Source organism: Anarhichas minor, unplaced genomic scaffold (assembly GCF_050575085.1).
Source record: "Anarhichas minor isolate MPS153535 unplaced genomic scaffold, ASM5057508v1 ptg000027l, whole genome shotgun sequence".
In the NCBI taxonomy this organism is placed as follows: Eukaryota; Metazoa; Chordata; class Actinopteri; order Perciformes; family Anarhichadidae; genus Anarhichas; species Anarhichas minor.
This window is the reverse complement of record NW_027466473.1, coordinates 21,426,695-21,442,441: the sequence shown is the minus strand read 5'-3', so window position 1 is coordinate 21,442,441 and position 15,747 is coordinate 21,426,695. Positions and strand designations below refer to the sequence as shown.

At 41.1% G+C, this 15,747-nt stretch overlaps 2 protein-coding genes across 2 annotated transcripts; one reads left to right on the top strand and one right to left on the bottom strand.

Moving 5' to 3' along the window:
* Positions 1-1,066: 1,066 nt before the first annotated feature.
* Positions 1,067-8,687, top strand: ube2b (ubiquitin-conjugating enzyme E2B (RAD6 homolog)). Its single transcript, XM_076101395.1, has 6 exons — positions 1,067-1,242; positions 3,693-3,773; positions 4,390-4,415; positions 5,504-5,593; positions 6,299-6,387; positions 7,215-8,687. Exons 1-6 carry the CDS (start codon positions 1,199-1,201, stop codon positions 7,341-7,343), a joined length of 459 nt encoding a protein of 152 aa, XP_075957510.1. The 5' UTR covers positions 1,067-1,198; the 3' UTR covers positions 7,344-8,687.
* On the bottom strand, positions 8,548-10,231 carry cdkn2aipnl (CDKN2A interacting protein N-terminal like). The gene is made up of 3 exons (XM_076101396.1): positions 9,986-10,231; positions 9,460-9,565; positions 8,548-9,378 (listed from the first exon to the last, which is right to left on the bottom strand). The coding sequence occupies exons 1-3, from the start codon at positions 10,195-10,197 to the stop codon at positions 9,370-9,372; spliced, it is 327 nt and encodes a 108-aa protein (XP_075957511.1). The 5' UTR covers positions 10,198-10,231; the 3' UTR covers positions 8,548-9,369.
* Positions 10,232-15,747: the final 5,516 nt, after the last annotated feature.

Below are 15,747 nucleotides of genomic sequence, written 5' to 3'. Positions count from 1 at the left end.
GAAAGTTTTTTGCGGCCTTCTAGGTGGCGTTCGCGGCCCCATGGTTAAGAATCACTGCTCTAGCTCTTAACGAGCTGCGCAATACACACCCATCATAACATCATAACATTACCATGCATTCATAGCACAGACACACTATAGGGACAAATATTATACATGTTGATGTTACTATAGCTGTAAAAAGACACATGCTTTGATACAACTATCCCTGTTAAATACGCCGATACATCCTTCCTCTGCATCCCTTTATATCCGCACCATATTTAATATACTATACTGTACCTTGTTTCTTCACCACTTTTGTTTCTGCTTTTATCTTTTGTTATATGAATTGCACATGTGATATTTGTATTGTTAAGCACTGTACCGGAGCCGGCAAAAAAGCAAATTCACTGAACAATGTTCTGTTTTGTTATGTTATGTCATGTATGTGACAAATAAAACTTAAAAGTAGAAACTTGCATTACCAAAATACTTTATATTCATATGCAATGATACCTCTGATTGACTTTGTTTATAGCTATGTGTGTGTGTGTGTGTGTGTGTATATATATATATATATATATATATATATATATGTATATATATATATATGCGCATATGAATTTTGTTGATTTGTATTTGTTTTCGTAGTGTAATTGTCCTTTAATCTTATTTATTATTATTATTTTGTGTGTATGTGCGTTATACAACCCATGTGCTGAAAATGTTTTACCTGATTTCTTTCCATATAAATTTTTGTCAATATAAAAGCTGTGTGTGTTTAAGGTGTTCAGACATTAAAGTAACTAAATATCACACAACTTCAAGGCTTGAATATATGTTTTTGTTTTGTTTTTAACTCTATGTTATGATATGACCATATGATGGTGACTGCTGGTTACTTCGTTTTGCAGCACATGAATTTAACATTTTTCAGACATAACAAAATTATGCATTTGGATTTTATTTGTTTTAAATGCAGCGTTATAATTAACATTGTTTTTTTACGCCGACGTGGTTGTGACATAAAAGGGGCGGAACCTCCGCCGGCCAGCACTGTAGGCGACTGACGTCACCAGAAACGGCTAGCTACCCAGTTGTTTTGGAAGAAGAAGAAAAAGGGTCACAAGCGGAAGAAACACCGGATTTGGGTTTTGGAGAGTATTCGATTTTTGGTCCTGCTCTATAGTTTGTTTTTTTAAATACATTTTGAATAATGTCGACGCCGGCAAGGAGACGGCTTATGAGAGATTTTAAAAGGTACCGCAACGTTTTGGCCATTTCTTCTGTTTAGTGTGTGTGCAGCTAGCGTAGTTTGCACCAGGAGCTAACGCTAAGCTGAGAATGCTGTTTTTAAAGCTTTGTCTTGGAGTTATTGTGAAATAAACTCCTTCGTTTGCATGTTGTGTCATCGTACGTGGCATTTGTAGGCTTGACAAATTGATTATTGTCTATTTTCAATTGCATTTTGACGATATCCGGTGAAGGCTCTTTGCTGTTATGCTACACAGGGAATAACGTCAGTCTGTGGTTTGTTTTTGTTCGTGGCTAGTTTGTTTGTTTGTTAGCTTAACGTCAGGTGCAAACTAGCAGTGGATAGCTGAGTTATGTGAGGTGGCTTAACGTTAAATGTGGCTTTAAAAAAGATCCCACAAACCGGCTGTCTTGTCTGGCCCTGATTATTAGCTAAATATGATCCTAATTACTCTGTGCAGTCTGCAAGCTGTGTGTTTAAGTGGTGCTGTTCATAAAGGTAACATTAGCTAATTTCAACCAGTCAGCATTATGGTTTCAATGCCCCCCTCCTTCTTCTTCTTGGCAGCAACGTGGCTCCCAGGTGTTTCACAACCCTGTGTGTGGGGTCAATGGGTGCTTCATCTCAATATTTAAGGTGTCTTGACATGTGCCTGCCACCTCTTCTTAAAGCTGTATTATTATAAGTATATTTAAACAACCCCATATATCCCTCTTGTGTAACTTATTATCACTTATTATCAAAGGTGTGCTGTGAGGACGAGAATGTGTCTGGGTGTTGTGAGAGAGTCACACCTACTTGTAATACCTGCCATCCCCAATCTGTTGCCTGGCTCCATATGGCATCCTACCATGTTATTCTCAGACACACACACAGACACACGCACACATCTGTCAGTGGAAAAGGAAAAATATCCTAAGCTGTTCTACGAAGAACAGCCGTTGAAGCAGGGTGGATAAGGTGTCTGTAACTCTACTCTGCTCCCCAGGTGGTAAACCGTAACACACCGAGTTAAGAAAACCCCCACAATGGTGCATTCCTGGATCAGCCTTGTGTGATATTGTGCTCCCCTTGTTTGATCTTAAGTCAAATTTATTTGCACAATAAATATCTTGAAACTAAGCTTATTGCTTGAACAAGCCAAGAAGAGGTTTTAGTTCGGTACCTTTTGATGTGAAAAAATAACACTTTGTTGTTGAAGTGCTGCTCAAAAAACACCTGAAGTTCTTCAGATTATATTCAGCAAAGCAACTCTTTCATTTCCTCTCAGCAACCATCAGCTTACACTTCAATACTTTCTGTTTCTCTCTTCTTTCTATACTATTATTGCTCCTCACAGTACTTATGTGAGGGTTCAGCTTAGTTTGTTTTTATGTATCTCCAGATGTCTGGACTCACTAAACTAGCACACCGTAGTCAAACAAGTTGTATCTGAATGCCAGTTTCAGGTATGTTATTACGAACAGAAAGCATTATATAAGTTGTTTACTTTTCTCTGTTTTTATACTACACGATTTTGAACTGTTGTGTTCAGAAGAAGCTAAACATTTTAAGAATTCACCTCTTGACAGTTTTCACCATTTTCTTACATGTGTTTGAGAAATGTGTCGATTAATCAGTAATGAAAGAAATTATTGTTACTTCTAAGCACCAAACTCTCATTAGTGAAACCAACATGTTAGCACTATGTTAGCTTAGCATAAATCAGTCATAAACACAGTCTCAGACACTTGAGTGTCCGGAGATTTCATGAACTGGGCTCCAGTTTCGGTCATCAGTGTTTCAGAGTAACAAAACACACATTCATTAGAAACACCAGGGAGCCTCTCCTCTCTTTTTAGGGTTTGCTTGTCTGTAGTTAATCCGGATATCCAGAGGTGTTCTCAGGTGAAGGTGGACTCTCGTGGCTGAAGCCTTCAGGCCTCTGATCCTCTGGTCTGGGTTCAGTAGTGCTTCAGAATCAGATCCTGATCCCATGGTCTGGGTACAGTAGTGCTTCAGAATCAGATCCTGATCCCCTGGTCTGGGTTCACTAGTGCTTCAGAATCAGATCCTGATCCCCTGGTCTGGGTACAGTAGTGCTTCAGATGAGCAGTAATGGTGGCGCTCATGTTAACTGACATGTGATGGCAGGATGGCCAGAGTGATCCTGCAGGCCTGGCTGACTACTGAAGTCGTGTTGATACAGCAGCTCGTGGTTTGACTGATAATTATCCTGCAGTCAAGGTGTTAATTAAAATGCCCACGCTCTCTCCCCCCTGCCTCCCTCTTCTTTCTCCTCCGTTTTGTTTCCCATCTGTTTCCATTCTCATTTTCTTCTGTCTCTTTATCTGTTTCTCTTTTTTGCTCCCCATCTTTTTATCTTGTTTTGTTCTCTCCTTCTTTCTCTGTTTGTCTGTCTCTCTTTCTCTTTCTCTTTCTCTTTCTCTTTCTCTTTCTCTTCTCTCTCTCTCAGGCTTCAAGAAGATCCTCCCACCGGTGTGAGTGGAGCCCCATCAGAGAACAACATCATGCTTTGGAACGCAGTTATTTTTGGGTGAGTTGGGCTCTTAATCCACTCCGCCCTGCTGTCTTTGCTACCCCCCCCCCCCGCCCCCCCACAACCCAGCCACGTTGTTTGTCCTGCTTTAAAAATAAAACAAACAGAAGAGGGGGGGGGGTTATTGTTGGGGATGGAGTTCAGCGGTCAAGGAAAAGGAGGAAGGATTGATAAAGACTAAAACAAAATTGTGACCTTTTTTTGAATTTGTGATGTATCTTGGGACACAATTTGAAGTGCAAATGAAACTTTTATTAAAAGTATAAAAGTAGTATGATATTCAAAAGTTAAAAGCAAAAAAATGCAGCATCAAGAGGACAAGCAACAGCAGAGAGTGATTGAAAAACTCGACACGTTGCAACAAAAACAAACCAGAGCGACAACGTGGGTTTAAAATAGATGTTGCTAATAGTTCCTCGCCTTATTCAGAGTCAAAGGGGAAGCTGTTAGAAATGTGAAACTTGTGTGCAGCTGTTTTAATCGGCTCCGTCAATGTGAGGAGCAAATAGACACGCTGGTGTCTGTGCAGAGCAAATCCTCGAAGGCCTGATTCTAACACTGAAGACTTTTGGAATTTGTAAATAATTCTCTCTGTCTCTCTGTCTCTCTGCAGGCCTGTGGGAACACCGTTTGAAGACGGTAAGTTCTCCACTTTGGTTCATGTTGTCCAGTAAAGCAGGCTCAGCAGGAGCACGTTGTATCCAAAGCTCTGGGTTTGATTTAACTTCCTCCTGCACTGATATTTTTAGTGGAGGTGGTCAGTCCATCTATCACAGGCAGCGCGTTGTAAACGTTATGGTGAGTGATGGCGGGTTAACACTGCCGAGCACTCAGTCACAACATCACACACTGAAACATTCCCACACATATAAATAAGTCCGTAAAGTACTATGGAGAGGAAATGATTACAAACAGGATATCTGAGTGTTTTAAATCATCTAAATTTAAGGCCACGTAGTACTTTAAATATGTAATAACAAGTTGACTCGCGCCAAATTTACTTAAAGTGCAGTTTTCAGACTCGCCCATTCTCCGAGGTTATGGCTCCACACACACTTGATTTGTAACAAAACAGTGACGACGAGTTTAAATAGCTGCTTTTCACCCTTTTTATAAATTAGTCCTGAAATGATTGTACCGACAGAGTGATAACGAGCCGGATGATAGTTAAATCATCATCATGACAATCAGGATATCTTCTAATATTCATATGCAGAAGTATAAAACCACATCAAATAAAGCAGTAAATGCATAGCATGCTTTTTAATAACACAATGCTCTGAATTATTAACTTGACCAACAGAAAACTGTAGACTGGTTTTAATCTCTTTAAAAATACAAATAGCTGACATCAGGACCAGCTGAGTATCTGAACATAGATGTGCGTACGTGGTCGTGAACTTTAGTTCTGCTGTATAATGCATTCAGTATCAGGAGATATAGAACACATTTATGCACACATGCACCTTTTTCTTGCCAGTAATTATGACTCGGGTCCGGCAGGAGAAGCTCTGACTCAGGGTTCATTGTTTCCTCCTCTCGGGCTCCCTTCTTCTCCTTTTAGCCTGCAGCGTCGACGTCTCCTCCCCGCTGGAGGATTAGCGTCTCCTTCCAGTCGAGCCGGCTGTATTTTTAGAAACCTAATTGTTTCTCTGGCTTCTCTCTGACCGGCTTGCTCCTTCACATCTGTATTCTCCTCACAGGATGACTTGTGTGTCTCTCTGCAGGAACGTTTAAGCTGCTGATAGAGTTTTCAGAGGAGTACCCAAACAAGCCTCCCACAGTTCGGTTTGTCTCCAGAATGTTTCACCCAAATGGTAAGTTTGTGGCCTTCCGTTATCTCGAGGCTTCCAATTTCTCCTCATCCAAGCAGAATGAAAATGTAAACGCTGCCGTTGTGTTTTTACGCACAGAGCGAGCCGCCCAGCTGCTGCATTAACATGTCGGTGGAGGTGAAACGACGACACAAGCTTACAAACTTGTGATCATTATTCACTTATACTCTACTTTACTCTATTATCGTCTCGTGACAGATGAGCACGGAAATCTGACTCTGCGGAGGATTTTACTTTTCTTCTTGAAACAAAAACGGCTGCAAAATGTGCGATAATCACATCGAATAGATTACAGCGATATTCTATAAAAACAAAGTTGCTCATATGTAGGCCGATAAACAAATGAATGAATGAATAGACTGTATTCTCTGCCAACATATCAAATATAACTGTGGCTCCGATACCAGTCTGATAATAACTCATAATAATGCTGCTGATGCATAATGAATAATGTGGGATTACTGTTCCTTCTTTATGGGCTTTTGGGGAGTTTTGTACATAATGCATGTATTAAAAAACACACAAACGGTGCATTGCAAAGCCAACATGATGCTTTCTGACTGAGAAGTGTTGACTGGTTTGTGCTGCATGTTTATCACTTGACTCTGTGAGCTCTTCTTATTTACCTGTTCTGTAGTTAACTGCAATATGAAAACAGTTATGAATAATTTCTCTCTTGTTTACCAGTTTACGCAGACGGCAGTATATGTTTAGACATCCTTCAGAACCGCTGGAGCCCCACGTACGACGTGTCGTCCATACTCACCTCCATCCAGGTGGGTTGGTTTCTCTTCGTGCCGTCCGTGAGAGCATAAGGACACATTATTGGGATATTTGTCGGTTAGTTGATGCAACTCGAATGCTCACGTGAGCACAATATAAAAGTATTTTCCAGCGAGTGTAGTGTAGAGTGGGTGTGAACATTTCAGTGGATGTTAATGAATCAAATCAAATGTTTCCTTCAATACGTCCAAAGTTTTCTGTTCCCAGGGAGGGAAAAGTTCAGGGATGAGGGAACAGAATAATATATATAATAATAATATCTTATGCATGATGTAAACATTGTAGAAGCTGATATAATTACGATAAGTTTGACCAGATTACTATTAATTCAACCATAAATATCGGTGCCTATTATCGGGGGAGGGAAGGATTCAATCGTATGTGGTTTTAATTTTATGAATGGATGGTTTCATGGCTGGATTTTTTTAAATAGAGAACGGCAAATTGGTAGCAAAGTTACAGTTGAATGATTTATTTTCCTTCATGTCTGCTGCGTTACACATTTGAGGAGAAATAAACTTAAAACATGCGAGATATGACACGAATACACACATTTTCTAAACCCTGTCAGAATAATGCGTTTAAGGAAGCTGAAAAGGAAGAAAAGAAAATCTCAAACTATCTAAATACTAAATATTTAAAAACGTAATTTAAACTCTGTCGTGCATTTATGGATGAAGCGCTCTCTAATACGTTGCCTTGCGTACAGGTACATTGTGGGTATTTCTTTAGAATGGAGTAATGGTGGAATAGTCCCCAGTGAGTTTTGAATAGTGTGTCTCCCGTCCTTAATATTTTTAATATTGTTTTTGTCCTGCAGTCGTTGCTGGATGAGCCAAACCCGAACAGCCCGGCCAACAGTCAGGCCGCTCAGCTCTATCAGGAAAACAAGAGGGAGTACGAGAAGAGGGTGACGGCCATCGTGGAGCAGAGCTGGGTGGACGTGTGAGCTCCTCCTCCTCCTCTTCATCATCACAGTACTCCAGTCTTTCATTTATACCTCATCGAGAAAGAATAAAAAAACAGCAACTATATCAGAAGAACTCAAGTGCCACCCTGAATACAAACACAAACACACCAGAATGGACATTAACACGCTTGCCAATACATTTGAGGAAGACGAGGAAGGGTAAATAAATCTTATATTTGTGTTTCTTGTCCTTAATTTTACTTTTTGTTTTATTGCATGATGTGAAATAAGTTATTGCTAACAGAATTTGTAATATATCTTTGTGGATTGATGCAGTTAGAGTTTTGAGTTTTACACTTTTTGTTTGTTTTACCTTTTGGAAGTTTTCCTTTTTTTTGTTGTTGTAACGTCTGCTGGTGTGCACACAACTCGGCTTTTAGGAAAGACGACCGAATCAGCATATTTTGAAGAGTAACAATCCAAAAAAAAAAAAACGCCTTTCAGAGTCGGATCCATCGCAGCTCATCAGGAACAACCGGCTCTGTTCCAGCATATCTCTGATATTTCAGGAGACGCCGTCGGTTCGAGGCTCACAGACGTCACAGGATCGGCCGCTCTGAGCTTTATATTCCACTCATCAGGTAGACGAGTACATTAGAGAGATGAAAGTAAACAACACCACGAGTCCCGGCTGAGCCCAGGAGACAGGCAGACATAATCCTGAAGTCTGCTCAGTGAGTCTTCCTGTTGTCCTCTGTGTCTCTTTGTTAATTGTTATCAAAAGCAGAGGAGCTCAGGAGTCTCCACAGCGCTTTAGGATGTTCTTGAATGGTGGTGCTGCTATATCATGTTTAAACGACAGCAGTGTTCTCGGTTCCATTCTGCTCACTTTCTATAAGAGCTTTGTCGGTTGTCATAGCTCATAATGTATCTTAGCGAGTAGAAAGAAGATGAATGTAGAACTACATCCGCTGCAGAAAGTAAACCCGTCAGCGTTTTTGATCTCTCTTAAAATGACACATTTGACATTTTAAATTTAGCGAATGAGCAGAAGATGAAAGCAGCGGCGTCTCGATGAAAACATTTAAGAGGGTGGACTGCAGTTTGAATCAACCGTTCCCTCCAAAAGCCTCAAGTTGTCTTCACGCCTGCGTTTTGTCTCTTATTTTGTTTGTGAAACCCAATTTAAAAAAGACCCGTTGAGTATATTAACTCCAGATAAAGAATCCACAGAAGACGGTCGTCATAAAACAGAGTTCTCGCAATTTATTTCACCTAAAAAACAAACAAGGGATGTTACGAAGATTTTGTGAATTAAATGAAAAAAATGTATACTTATAACAATATGCTGTATAAACATAAAAGACATTTTTCAGAGTTTGAGATGAGTTTCTTGATCTTTTGTTCGTCCTTACCGTGTTTAAAATTTAACTTTTATTAATTAACAGTTAGCTCTCATTTGTTGAAGATTGAAGATGTTTTTTCTGTAGTATTGTATCTTAATCTGTTCATTTAAAAACATTTCCTCTTTGGTTCTGATTAAGGTCGAGTCTGTGCTCAAATGGTCCTAAAATCATTTTTAAAAAGGAAAATAAACCACCTGCAGACGATTTGAAAGTAATAATCAAGATGCAAAAAGAACCCTGAACTGAGAAAATGTGCTGGAATGTTTCGTTCCAGTTTTGTCAAGACCATGAACCAGCTCAACGTTGTGTGGTGCTTTGAGAAAAGTTATGTCCTCGATTGTTTATTCACACAAAACGACCCCATGATAAGAAATAAAGTCTTATTATGCTTCAGACATTAGGAAAAGATCCAATGTCATCTTTCATCTGAATTTATTTAAAAAACAACCTAAAACGACAAGTACGCTTTAAAAAAAAAAGGTAAAACAGTGGTGTAAAAATGGACGAGCAGTGAAGCTCGCACTCATGTACAATTAAAAGCTGAGCAACGCAGTCTTTCTGCTTTTGATACAAGATTTGAGATGTGTAACATGTAAAAGCATGTAAACAACAGCCGAGTCCCATCGGTCTTCAGGCTTCATCCTACACGACTGAGCCGGTCATCGACCCTGTGATGGAAAAGAGAAGAATACATGAAGGATCTTATGTTGTCAGCGTGTGTGTGTGTGTGTGTGTATCCATACACAAACCTGCTGCTTCTTCATGATCTCCTCTCTGGTCTTGAACACCGGTGCGTCCTCCACCACAACGCCTTCAGCCATGTCCTTCACTTTGTCCAGCAGCTCCGTGCTGTACCTGCCATCGGTGGAGAGAAACGTGCTGTTAATATTTATTAATAATACTAGCACTCTGCATCATTAATCCATCTGTGGTGTATTGTTCCTTAAGTGTTTATAGTAACAAAAAACTAACAATTTTGTCATATTTCTGGGAACATTGCCCAGTTCCTGCGTATAATATAATACATATTAAACTGCGGTCTTAAATAGCCATTTAGTTTGTCGTCTTCCGGACACTAGGGGGCAGCAGCGAGCCCATTAAGAGCCGAAGAAGAGTCTGAACCCCCCACAAACATACAGCCATGCTCAACACACGAAGGTGAGTTTTGCGACTTATCATTCAGACGTTATATCAAACAATATGTTTAAAAATATCTGTCCAATAAGGGCGTATATTTTATTAAACCGTGAGGACCAACACGTTGTGTTTACGCACCGACAGCCGAGGAAGACGTTGTTCGCCCAGACCATGGACAGAGAGACCAGCTGGTCCAGATGCGGGTCCTCAAAGTCGCTGATGTTCCGCAGGACGAACTCCCTCCGGGCCTGCCAGTGTTTCTCGCTCTCCCAGTACCCTCGAAACGTTTCTACCTGGTCCGCCAGGGCTCTGTTTTGCTGAATAAACTCCTCCACGTCCATGTTCGCCATCTTTGCTCTTCTCCGGACGAGTCAACAAAGGCAACTTCCGGTCTTTCGAAGCGGGTCCCGGAAGTAGTTTTTTCCAGCTCAGCGTGTTTCAAACAGCGCCTCACCGCGGTGGAGCTGAGCGCTACAACTGGGCCTGAAATACCCTCTGCACACGGGCTTCTTGCTGGTTGTTGATGGTAAACAGCTGGATAAAATTAATTAAACGTAAGTTAATTCATTAAATGAATACATTTACATAATCATTTATAACATGAAAGAAGTTTTATGAAGCTGAAAAGTCTTCTCAACATCTCTATCCGAAATGCCAAATAGTTTGAGTTTTCTATTTATTTTGTATTTTCAATACAATAAGTTGATTTTGAGGAATGTGTGCGAGAGTAGGAGTGCACATTATAACATCACACATTTTGACTTTTCATTGCAGCATAAACGGATGTGAAACTAAAACTTTTAACACTGTACCATTTAAGTGTCTCAGTGAGTCATGACAGTGGAGTGAGCATGCACATTACCTGGACCCCTGGAATGAGCTTAAATGGAATTCAGCCATCACTAATGTGACTAATTACACCTGTGCTTCCCCCGCTATGATATGTCAAAATGTCTGCTGTGAAAAATACCTCCTTGGATCGCTGTAGTCTATTTAAATACAAGCAGTGGCTGCTCATTGCCTGTAATGCTGCCACTGAGCAGACTGCAGGTGAGCTAACACAGCTTCAGGCTTCTTCCTCCCTACAGCTTGATCTTTCTGTGTTTCTTGCTTTGCCAGGAGATGTATAAAATACACACACACACACTTTCATTTTTCTGTCTTCTTCTCACTTGAGCGACACATCTCTCTTGCGCTCTCTCTCTCTCTCTCTCTCTCTCTCTCTCTCTCTCTCTCTCTCTCTCTTTGCGCACTTGACCAGCCTGCCAGGAATATGATCAGAGAAGAAATACTGGACTTTTAACCTCCAGCCTATGTAAAGAGGCTTATGGTCATTGAGGCTGACAGATATGCACACACACATGCACGCACACACATGCACACGCACACACAGCAGAGGGGGATTTGGGGCTTGTTTTGACATGAAGTCATTGATATGCAGAGGGATTCCAGAGGAAGGCAAGCCAACATGAAGACAGACAGACAGACAGAGCAGTCGCTGGTTTTGTTTCCACAGTAAAATCTGATTTAACTGTAAATCATGTCGTTGTAACAGCCAAAAACCATTTGGGAGGAATACAATATAGGGCTTGGCTTCTGTGATATTTAATCAAGAGGAGAGGGTCTATTAAAAAATGATTTTTTTTTTTTATTGCAAACCGGCAGAATGTCAAATTAAAATGACCCCAAAGAAAAGTTTCCACATGCACCTGTTTGAGAAGATGATCCTGTTTAAAAAAGCGAAAATTATACATTTGCTTTTCATTGTTAAAATGGCTGTATTCTTAAAAAGATATGCAAATTATTAGAATGGACACACACACACACACACACACACACACACACACACAGCGTAATCTCCTGCATGTCAGATGTATTATGGCAACACATTTTGGTTTAAAAGACAAAATTGAGGTTTGTAAACAGTGCGACTTTTCATAAAATCTCTTGAGGAGCACCTGAAATTGAGTGCCTTGGAAACCGAGTGGCTGCTGTGCATCCCATATAACCACAGCACACCCGCCTCCCCCAAAAAAATGCCCCCCCAAGAGGAAAAGAAACACTTGAAATCAGTTTCCCAGCAGTTGTAAAGGAACAGTGAAAACTCAGCAGGTTGTAACAACAGTCGAACACGCAGAGATGAAATAATGTCGGTGCAGATCCAGACACGAGTTTCTTCCTGACGGGTTCAAGTGAAGATCGAGAACATTCATGAGAGCCAATAAAAGTGCATTTGCATATTTGCATTTGCCAAAAAGCCCATTACGATGTGTCAGTCAGACTATAACAATGAGTGTTTCTGTAGGCTTTATTCAGAAATATAACTTTGTTGAGAAATGCTGTTGGTTTTTATTCCACTCTTAAACTTCTCCCACATGTTCAGTTTACTGCGAGTTGTTACAAAACGTCTCCCCAACAGGCCGAGCTCTCCCGATGCTCTGGATCAAGTGTTTTTTCGCTAACACACCACAGAGATGAGGAGAGACATGAACAAACTCAGTTAACACAGGAAACATGACTCTGTCTGAACTTTCCCTCTGCACACTGGACCTGTGTGAGTCATCGTGCAGGCGCAAAACACCTGCACGATGGCCCAATCCCAACCGCCACAGTCAGGGACTTTGAGGTCTCGTTACCGCAAAATCCTTGAGGGTTTACGGATGTCCAACTATCAAATGGTCGAGTGTTTGAGGGCTCTCTCGCAGACATGTTGAGCCCTTTATGAACCCTTTCCGTAAGTCTGCATTTCTGCAGACTTTGCCGAAGGGAATTACCCACAATTCATAGCAATGTGACGTTAAACACGGGGTTACCAGTGGAAGACGGATATGTAACAACGGGAAAAGAAGGAGAACTACACATGGTGTGTCCAGCCTGGCATATCACATTTACACAAAAAACATTAAGGATTAAAGATGGTACATAAAAAACATGTACACAAGTGAACCCCTAACCTTAACACTAAATGCCAGCTCTTAACCAGTGTCTGTAAGAAATGAGGCCCCTATAGTGTCCTCTCCTCAGACATTTGTTTTCCGAGTCAGTCCTAGAAAGACAAGAAGTCATAAAAACCCACTTTCACCTCTTCTCAAATTCCCTCCCGCAGAAAACCCAGCGGTGACAGTATGTTGTATTTTGGGCTGCTTCCAAGTCATACAAGTCGCCGCTTTATTGAGTGAACCAACCCATTAGGTTTATGGCCTCGCTCTCCCCTTCTCACTCTGCCTGAAATACACACTGATGCTGAAATAATACACTGCGTTCCAGCCGGTCTTTGGCAGACAGCCGTTCTTGATGAGTCACCTAATGTATGCTTACTCAGGAGAAAACTATAATTGGGAAACACACAGACAACAGGTAGCCCTTTCAGCCGGAGTCCTGGGGGAGGGCCAGCCAAAAGAAAAGAATTACCCACTCTGTAAAGTGTCTGTGTGGAGATGAGTGTTACGGCGAGGAGAACTGAACAGGAGAGAAAGAAAGTTGTTATAGATCATTGTGAACCTGTTCAGGGGTGTCGAAGATAATGAGACGTGTAAATCAGGATATGGCAGAGAGCACAGAGTCAACTTTGAATGAACTCCTTCAGAAGCTGACTCAGACTGACGAACAGTTAACCATGACGAGGCAATTTTATTCAATGTCATGCTTTAACTCTTGCTTAAATTCCTTTATTTTCCCACAATTAGTTACAAACTCAGAGTTAGTGCACACGTGTGTCCGTGAGTGAGCGTGCACCTCCTTGTCTGTCCGCGGCTTATCTCGCATTCTGCTGCAGCAAACCGCATAATATTTTGGGTGGCCGGTTATGGCTGCATGCTCAAGGACCTCCCGTGGTTTCGGTGACTCACACTGTCACCAAAACGCCTTTTATTGCTTATTCTCTTCACTCACTACTCTTAACCGGCCCCCAACCGTAAGGGCCGCTAGTGATGACACAGCTAAGTGCATCGCTGATCCGCCAGCGTGTTTGGCTATCAGCTAACTGAACTACCAGTACACACACTGCTGAGTACCTCGCCGCAACTCAGCAGCTGCTAAGCAGGCAGACAGCTTGGGGACAGCTTGTATGACATGTCTTATACAACGACTTCAAGCCGATTGCTTGCATACATAACCTCTTGTTTTTGAGTTTGAATGGAGTGCGATTTAAGAAGCCTTACTTGGTGTCCCAGGTATGTTGAATGATGTGTGCTGATGTGTCATTTTTCAAATGCTGCTTTACCTCGGTAATTATTTTAACCCAGACCATGATATCTCCCTAAACCAAATCAAGTTGTCTTTGTGCCTAAACTTAACCAAACCTCAAGGTGGAACTATGCCTCTGAGACATATTGAGATGGTCTTATCACGGTTTAAAAAAACATCATGACATAATACTTCCTGTTCTGTACTTTCTATTCTTCCTGTTTATGTTATTTCCTGTTGGCACCCACTCTCATGGCAGATGATCATTTTGATCATTTTTGAATGTAGGCTAAATTAAATGAGCTGAGCTAGGCCTCAAGTTTAACGGAAAAAAACATCAGAAATACTCACGAGGAGATCACATGTGCAATCAGTCTAATGTCTAATCTAATGTAAAGGATGAAGACATCTTGGTTCTAATGTGTTTAGTTTTCTTTTGTTTTTCTTTTTTTCCCATAAATGTCTTCAGCCAACACACCCATTGCATAACCATAAATAACAACACTTCCTGAGTACTTGTACTTGTACTACTTTAGTGTACATTATGAAAACACACATGAAATGAACATTAATTGAATTTTGAACAATACAAATGTAATGAACAATCCATCAACAAAACAGATGATGAGACAGCCTGAGACGTCTCGCTGTCTCTCAACAATTCATTTGAGCGTCTCTGTTCTCACTTTTCTTTTCAAGTTCTTTTATTTTTCGCCGTGATGAGTCTGATAGTGGCGCTGAATTATTTTCTGCAATCATCCGGATTGAACCCTGTGGCGGACCAGTTCTGGCCCTCGGGCCATTGGTTTGACCCCTCTTGGTTTAAACCATTTCACCAGGTATAGAAGGCTAATCACTGGAAAATTGCAAAATAACAAATACAAATCTTTGGTTGCAATGTCACAGCTGTACAAGCCTGATGATTAACGTCTATGTAAATCCTAAAGTTAGATTTTGATTAAACCCTACAGCTATTTTATTATGAGCGTTAGTATGTCGGAGGTAAAGCCACCTTGAGACTGAGGAGAAAACAAAAACATTTGGAACAACAAAAACACGAGATAAAGCGGGACAAACGTCTCTGAAACTTTTTGGAAAATGCGTTGCAGTTTGCTGCGGGACTCAGAATTAGGCTGCACTTGACATTGCATTGAATTAAGCCTCCCGTAGAGGAGGGAGGAGGGGTGCTCCAAACATTTTTTAGGTTTGGGACCCAAGTGATAAAAGTAGCCTGTCACCCTGGGACCCAGACTAATTAAAACTAGTGACATGCAGGGATGCTGGAGCAGTCGGGCCTGCCAGCTATTTCAGGTCCTGAATCCTGACCTATTGTTTAAAAAAATTAGGATATCTACCCGTCTATTGGCCTAATTGAAGTTGACATGGATATTGGGCCATGATACAGTGCACGAATCTCCACTGCAACACCGCCACACAGCTGCCTGATGAATACTGTCATCTCTGTGTTCACATGTTGATCTTATTTCCTGGAATGTGTGGTTATGGAAATCAAATGCAACCTATGTCATGGAAAAATAGCGTAATGTTGGCCGATGCTGTGCGTGTGTGTGTTGTTAGCGGTGGTCGTCGTGGTGGTGGGAGAGTGATTGTGATTAATATCACCAGCAAGTTACACTGACAAGAGTTTATGTCCCATGAATAGCGAAAGACGAAAAAGACGAAAATGTTTGGAACTAATTAGCTTGACTGGAGAA